This window comes from Ovis canadensis, chromosome 14 (assembly GCF_042477335.2).
Source record: "Ovis canadensis isolate MfBH-ARS-UI-01 breed Bighorn chromosome 14, ARS-UI_OviCan_v2, whole genome shotgun sequence".
Taxonomy (NCBI): domain Eukaryota; kingdom Metazoa; phylum Chordata; class Mammalia; order Artiodactyla; family Bovidae; genus Ovis; species Ovis canadensis.
The window spans coordinates 71,238,573-71,246,871 of record NC_091258.1 but is presented as its reverse complement, the minus strand read 5'-3'; the positions used below and the strand labels follow the sequence as shown (position 1 = coordinate 71,246,871).

The window sequence follows — 8,299 nt, the reverse complement described above, 5'->3', positions numbered from 1 at the left end:
CAGGACTGTTTTTTTCTATGCTTACTATTCCATTAAACCTGTAAAGTCTGTAAAATATGTACAGTTCAATATTAACTATGAATTCTTACCTGGCTGTTCAAGTCTTTGCAATCCCATGGACTATACAGTCCATGGAATTCTCCAGGCCAGAATACTGAAGATCCCCTTCTCCAGAGGATCTTCTCAACCCAGGGATCAAACCCAGGTCTCCCACATTGCATGCAGATTCTTTACCAGCTGAGCCACCAGAGAAGCCCTACCTGGCTCTTCTACCTCTGTGCTACTCACAATGCCATTCATGAACCTGATTCAATTAGAAATGAGCTTGTTAAAGAACAACTCTGGCCCCACTCCAGAATTCCTGAATTAGAATCTCCTTTTAAAAAATATTCCCAGTTTGGAGAAAACTATTCCCAGTTTGGTTGATAGACAGTTTATCCTGTATAACACAAGAACAACACTCCAAGTAAACATGCCTCTATAGATCACATCATACCATAGTTTTTCTCCCAGATAAAAAGGATCTCTACAGTGCTTTTGTGAATCATATACCATCTCCTTTTTTTCTGAGGTTAGAAATATGGTAGAGAACATTGGAAAATTTTATTCTTGTGTAATACCAGACATTCTTCTGGTATTACAAAACCATTTCTCCTGCTGGTTTCCTCTTGGGTCACATTAGAAGTCTTCCCATGGCCACATGGAACCTGTACTTTGTATTTCAGGGACTGCTGACATTCCGGGATGTGGCCATAGACTTCGCTCAAGAGGAGTGGGAATGCTTGGACCTCGGGCAGAGAGAATTGTACAGGGACCTGGCCTCCTTGGGTGAGGATAACTGCCTTCCAGAATCCCTTCTCTACCCACTGGGTTTTGGTTCCTGCATTTCTAGAATATCTCCTGAAATCTTCTGCTTCTTATAATAGAGTTTCAGATCCCTGCTTTCTAGGAAAAGAATGGGAGTTTATGAGATTAGAAAGACTTCATGGTGATTCTTTATTATTCCAACCTTCCTCTTTCTTGAGCTAATCTGCCTCCTTCTCTCTAGATTACTAGGAGTTTTATGAGTTCAGTATAAAATAGTTGTATCCTCATTTCTACTACTTACTTTTCCCTAGTAGTACTAGACCAGAATCTCAGGATCTGTTCTTTATGTTTTTGTTAGTGTTTATAGGTGCTTTCAATAAAGTATTTGGGGAAATCATTTTTCTAGGCTGTGTCAATATTCTACCACACCTTGTCTTCTCACCTGAATACATATTGGATTGGAAACTGATGAATCTCCTTTCTCTGATAAACAGGCCTCGTGGTCTCTAAGCTGGACCTGGTTACCTTTCTGGAGTGAATGAAGGATTCCAGGAATATAAGGAGAATGGAGACAATACCTGTATACACAGGTATGTCTGAATGGATGGGGCTTATGACTCAGGTGAGAGCTCCAAGGATCAGTGAGGAAGTCATCCTTTGTCATGTGGTTTGGGAAGATCTGCTTCAGTGGAAATGATTTTGGAGAAGTCTGGGTTTCTTTCTGTTGCTGTCATAGATGAATATCACAGTTTCCATTCTGTCTCTTTAATCATGCATGAATTCATCTCCAGTGATTACTTTTCTCAATCACAATGAGAACTGAAATTCTCCCCTTGGCCTGCAACAACCTGTATGAGTTGGCTGCTCTTTCATTTCTTGGGGATTCTAGGAAAACTGTGTCCATGACACTTCTTTTAAAGTTTGTTTCTAACTCTAGACAGAAATGTTTTGGTGGAGTTGTAGACAAACTGCCAAAGTTCTAGAAATACTGGGGACAGACATTTGTTTTCTTATAATTTCTAATCCACTGGAAACTACAAATATGGCCTTATAAATTTCATACTCAAATAATTTCTTCACTGCATAAAGCCAAATCTTCCTAAAATGAGAAAATGCAAATCCCAGGTTTATTTCAAAGTTTCTTTTTCCTTTATATGAACTCATGTTAAATATCTTACGTGTATTTGCCCCAATTCTTCAATGTTAAAATACTTTAATATATTCATTTAACTCAAAGAATGTTAAAATAAATTGGCATGAGAGCTTAGAACATTTTCTACCATATTTTTTCTGGTTGTTTCTCACTCTTAAGCTTTTTAGATTATGTGAAGAAATCTTTAAAAAATTTTTATTTGACTGTAGATGTTTAACAATGTGCTGCTGTATAGCAAAGAAAATCATATATATATATATATATATATATATATATATATATATATATATACTTTTTTATATTTCCTCCCCACTTAGGTCTCCGCAGAGCACTGAGTAGAGTTCCCTGTGTTCTTACCACATTTATAAAGTCTCACTTCTTATTTAATTTCATAAGAACTACTACTTTTATTATGTTTGTCTTGTTTGTTATGAAGCATCCCAGGACTTTATCCTATACATCCTCACTTTCTGATTAGCTCTCTGCCAATATCACTTATTTTTAGATTCAAACATCTAATAGAATATGCTCAAGTGAAAACATGTGGAAAAAGTGGGTTAAAGAATTAATAGGCACCTAGTATCTGTGAAAATGCTTGGTATCTCAATTTAAGATTAGTTAAAGCAAAAAGTAATCATTAGATTAACTATTCTTGACTTAGTTGTTCTTGTAGGTTTTTATCTTGGTCCTTTCTCTACAACATATTTCTTTTTCATTCTTCATCTCATTTTGTGAAATTTTCTGTGCTTGTGGTCTCCTTTCTGCAGCCTGCAGGATCGTGTTAATAGTTCCTCTTGCTCCTGGTGTCTGCCCCCTGGGGGTGAAGCTGGTCCAGAGGCTTGTACCCTTATCCCCTTGATGGACTTTTGATTGCTGTTATTGTGACCTGAGCCTGCCCTGAATATTGAGGGGAGCTTCTCCTTGGCTCTGTGGTTGTCACTGCCCTGTCTGTGGCGGGGTCTGCTCCATGGTTTGTGGAGTAGAAGCCCCCAGATCTGTTTCTTCACCGTGATTCTAATCTGTGGTGGAGGCAGTGGGACTGGAGCACACCCGCTGGGAGAGAAGCCACTGAGGATGGCTCCTCTGGGGAGGTTCACCTCGGGGAGTGTTCTGTGTGTCACGTCTCATGCCTTCTGCGAGCTCTCATGCGATCCTGGTTGGCACTGCCCTTGGCCCCACCTGAACCATCGGCATGCTGGCATATGGCCCTGGTGTCTCTCAGATGTTTTCAGCAGGTTACCAGCATAGATCCACTGAAGTAAGGGCCCAGGATTGCATTCATGTAGCTGGACCCGCTGTGGCGCCATGGGGGCCGCTCAGACTGGCGTGGTCCAGCTCCCTCAAGTACAAGCTCACAAAGTCTACAGCTGCTAAAGCTACACCTATCAGGACTGTGGGAGTCCTTATTGTCTAATCAGGCTTTCTGTAGGTGCTGAGTTGACAAAGCCAATTGTAGGGGTATAAAATCGTGGTCTGTGCAGCTGTGAGATTTCACTTTTCTTCCTTAGGTGCATGACCCTGGGGCTCAGCTGTGTTTTCCACCCCCTCAGTGCATGTGGGCCACCCACAGGCACCTTCTCCTAGGGCTGCCCTGGAGCACAGGAGTCCACCCTGGTGGGGAGGGTCATAGGGGAGGAGGCAGCAGCTGGGGTTGTGAGATCACCCAACCCTGTGGGAGTCCTTGCTAGTGCCTCTCCAGAAGGGGCTGGCATAGGAGGAGAGGGGCTGCAGTGGTGGTTCTTCCCTTTGGGCATCACTCAACAACGCTGCTCTGCTTCTCTGGTAGTTCAGGCTTCCTCCACAAGCATTCCTGTTTGCAGAGCTCCTCCCTCCCTCCTATCCCCTCAGGATGTCTCCTCACAGTCAACAGCAGTCCTCTGCCTGGGTCTCCTCTCCAAACCCCACATTTCAGGACCCAGCCCTTGTGTGCAGCGGTGGACACCCCTCTCAGGCTTGGGGAGCAGGGCTGTGGTTAGTACCATCTGTAGAGGTCTCACTCTGTCCTGCCTGCCTCTAGCAGGTTCTGCCTTCTCTTCCCATAAGAGAATGAGGATCCCTTCTGTCCCAGTGAGCTCCCCCAAGGGTTGCAGGTCCCATCCCACTTCCTCTCCTCTTCCCTTTCCTTCATTTTCTTTGGCCCCACCTGGCTAAACAGAATCTTTCTTGCCCTTTTAAGTGTCCATGGTCCTCTGCTAGTGTTCAGTAGGGGCTCTGTGAGACTTAATCCATTTCTAGATGTATTGATGCATTTGTGTAGAGAGATGAATTCCATGTCTTCCTAATCCCCTGTCATTTTGACTCCTTCCTTCTGTTTCATTGTTAATCTAGCTAAGGGTGTATCAGTTTTATGTAAATTGTAAACTATATTCACTGAGAATAGTAAGTAGAATAACTTATTATTTGCCCTTTCAGCTGCGTCTTCTCTACACACTCAGTGTGTGATGCCAAGAAATCCAGGCTTTGAAGATTTATGCCCAATAGAAAACCTAAAAATATATGAAATATTTCACCTTGTAAATTTACATTTAATGAAAGACTGGGAACATACAAGGGCATGTGAAGGGCAGAGAGGTTGTTATGATGGACATAACCCAACTGGGACAGTTTCTCATAATGTAAGCATTACTGCCAAGAGAAATCAAGGTTGTGATTCAAACTGGAAAAAACACCAATTTAAGTCATTAACATCTGCAGAGAAGTGTATGTTTGTCAGCAAAGACCCACATCATTTTTTGACATATACATGTTCTCTGAAAGGAACTGTGGAAAATCTGGAAAGTCATCTAGTCTCCACTGCAGATAATCATTCAAACCACTCTAAATGCAATATTCAATTAAACATACATTCAAATATGTCTGAAGACCAGAAATTTTTGAATGAGGGAAAAGATTCCCAGTGCAATCAGCTTGAAGGATCCTTTAGCAAGGGTTCAGTATTCTTCAAACAACAAATATTTTTTCCCTTTTCCAAAATCTGCAATGTTGATAATAATGGAAGAGACTTTATTCAAACATCAATGGTCAATGCATATGGGGTGTAGTTAATGCAGGACAACTTTTCATGTGTCGTAAAATGAGTAAGGCTTTAAGCAAGAGCTCTACCCCCAATAATTACAAGAGTCTTTATGATGGAGTGAGAAAGTATTTATTCAATGAAACTGGACATAACATTGACCAAGGCTCAAGCTTCATGAAACACCAGGGAAATCAATTTTTAGACAATGATTCTGGAAGTAATAAATGTAGGAATATCTTTTATCAAAGAGCAGATGTTTCTCTGTATAAAAGTGTGGATATTGGAAAGAAGGCTTATAATTGTAGTGAATATAGTAAAGTTTGTAATCAGTCTTGTAAACTTATTCAACAGCAGAGTACTGAGAATGTGGAGAAACATTACAAGAGTAACACATGTGGGGAAATAGTCACTAAATCATTAAAACTAAGTAGCCATAGGAAAATCCATACAGAAAGGAAGCCTTTCAAATGTACAGAGTGTGGCAAAGCCTTTATCTGTCCCTCGTGTCTTACTCAACATCAACGAACCCATGCTGGGGAGAGACCTTATAAATGTAAGGAATGTGGCAAAGTCTATACCTGTTGCTTAAATCTTACTCAGGTAATTCATACTGGAGAAAAGCATTACGGCTGTAGACAATGTGGCAAAGCCTTTAATAGGTGTTCATATTTCACTATGCATCAGCGAATTCATACTGGGGATACTCTATACAAATGCAGAGAATGTGCCAAAGCCTTTATCTGTGGCTCACATCTTATTCAACATCAGCAAATTCACACTGAAAAGAAGCCTTATAAATGCACAGAATGTGGCAAGTCTTTTAAGCGGCATGGAAGCCTAACTCAATATCAGATAATTCATACTGGGGAGAAGCAGTATGAATGTGCAGAGTGTGGCGAAGCCTTTAGGCACAGCTCAAGTCTTCCTCAACATCAGCGAATCCATACTAGAGAGAAACCTTATAAATGTAAATATTATGGCAAAGCCTTTAATTGTAAATCACATGTTACTCAACATGAGCAAATTCATCCTACAAGAAGGTCTTATAAATGTACAGAATGTGGTAAAGCCTTTAATCAGAAGTCAAGTTTTTCTAGACATCAGATAATTCGTACTTGGAGAGAAACCTTATAAATGTAAGGATTGTGGCAAAATCTTACCAAATTTCAAGCCTTACTCAACGTCAGCGAGTTCACATTGGGCAGAAATCATCCAGATGTAAAGAAACATGGCAAAGCCTTTACCCAAAGCTCAAGTCTTGGTCAACATCAGAGAATTCATCTTTCAGAGAAACTTAAAAACCTGAATGGAAGGAAAGTGGCAAAGGCTTTAATCAGAGCTCTCACCTCACTCAACATCAGAGAACACATATTGAAGAGAAACCCTAGTAATATAATAAGTGATGAAAGAGATTTGTCCTAAATACACACTTTAGAAAACATGAGCGTGTGTTTATACAAGAAAGATATGTGAATGATGTAAAAACAGATGTAGGAAAGTAGTTAATCAATAATCAAATCTAAATAACTATCAGAGAATGTGTGCTAGAAGGCATTTCATCAGTTGCTCTTCTCCGAATTCACTCTAAAGGAGAATTACTGTATATGAACTTATGTTTTTGATGGTTGATGCCTTAAAGATAAGAGAAGCCCTTGTGTATTAGATGGGCATGATTTATATTTATTCTTCATTAGAAGATTAAGGACACAGTAATGTAAAATGTACAGTGAACATCTAAATGGAGGCATTCTGTCACTGAAGTCAAATATCCCTGGAGGTCCCCATGATGTCAGTGATCAGGGAATTATTCTGTGTATTAAAGTAAGACAGGTTTGTTCTAAGTTTTCACTAGTTATGTCACTTGTTTTTTAAGGATGAAACAATGACAGTTCACTAAAATCTTGGTATATCTTTATAATATCACCAAAATCTTGATGTATCTTTATCATATCAACAGTTCACTTAAATCTTGATATATCTTTATATATGTCTTTATAATATCAATAGAATATTGGTTGACATGAAATAATGACATCTCTGATACCCTAGAAAAGTACTGGACACCCTTCCTGGAAGAGTCATGTGATTAACATAGGTTCCTGTTTATGAAACAATTAGCCTCCATTCTGTACACGATAGAAATACTTTTCTCAGATCATTATATCAAAGGAATGAATATCTTTCTCTGTGCTTGTAATCAGTTATTTTGATCAAGGATCCCACAGTGAACTGTAAAAGGTTTTATGTCAACTGTATGTGCTATTAATATATGTTAATTAATAAAACGGAGTGGTTTTTAGTGTTACAGTTGATGTGGAATGAAGTGTTAACCCACCACCAACTTTAACCTCTCCCACCTTGTCTAAGGTTGCAGGGAAGAATTGAGCATAAACTATTTGCTAGCACAGAGGGATGGCATCTATAGAAATTAGTTTCTTTACTGCCCTTAATCCTCAAATAATGTCACATATTTTCCATAATTTCTACAATGTATCTTCCCCCGCCCCTTCTCTGTAACTGCTGGGACATGGTGACCGTTCTAATAAGAAGGATCAGACAGAGTACTGTTGAGAGCTTCCCTGACTGCCCCGTGCTGTTGCTGCCTCAGCGTCTGTCTGGGGAGCAGGCAGCCTGCAGGTCCTTGAACTCACAGCAGCCAGTCCTGTGAGCACCTCCACTAGATGACCCCCTTCCTTGAGATCAGCAGTCTTGCTGAACCCCAGGGTCTACTGCACAGGCCCCCCTTCAATGACACCCTCACAGCGCTCACCAGAATCCTGCTCCTCTTGGTTTGAAGGGACCCATCCATGCTCAGCCTGGGGAGCCCACAGCAGGGTCCCTTAGAAAGGCCTGAACCCCAAGTACTGGAGTTTTCTCTGCCTGGTTCTAGCCTTGACCTCCCTCAGGGGGCCCTCAAGTCTTGCTGTTAATTCACTCAAGACCTTGAGTAATAAACTCATCTGCATCAATTTCCATTGTGCTTTTTTGTTGAACTGAGACTCTCCATTCCTGCTGGAGGTTCCTTTTAACAAATGTAAATTTAAGAAAGTCACAAAATATATAATTAGAGCCATATTTATCAAAATCTGAAATCATATTTATACAATTTTATGCTATCTATGGAGAAGGCAATGGCACCCCACTCCAGTACTCTTGCCTGGAAAATCCCATGGATGGAGGAGCCTGGTAGGCTGTAGTCCATGGGGTCGCTAAGAGTCGGACACGACTGAGCGACTTCCCTTTCACTTTTCACTTTCATGCATTGGAGAAGGAAATGGCAACCCACTCCAGTGTTCTTGCCTGGAGAATCTCAGGGACGGGGG

At 40.7% G+C, this 8,299-nt stretch overlaps 1 protein-coding gene across 1 annotated transcript; it reads left to right on the top strand.

The window, feature by feature from the left end:
- The first annotated feature begins 692 nt into the window (after positions 1–692).
- Positions 693–6,364, top strand: LOC138419601 (zinc finger protein 519-like). Its single transcript, XM_069552457.1, is given in 6 exon segments — positions 693–828; positions 1,302–1,397; positions 4,373–4,990; positions 4,993–6,058; positions 6,227–6,272; positions 6,275–6,364. Coding segments are annotated over 6 exon segments (2,052 nt in total).
- Positions 6,365–8,299: the final 1,935 nt, after the last annotated feature.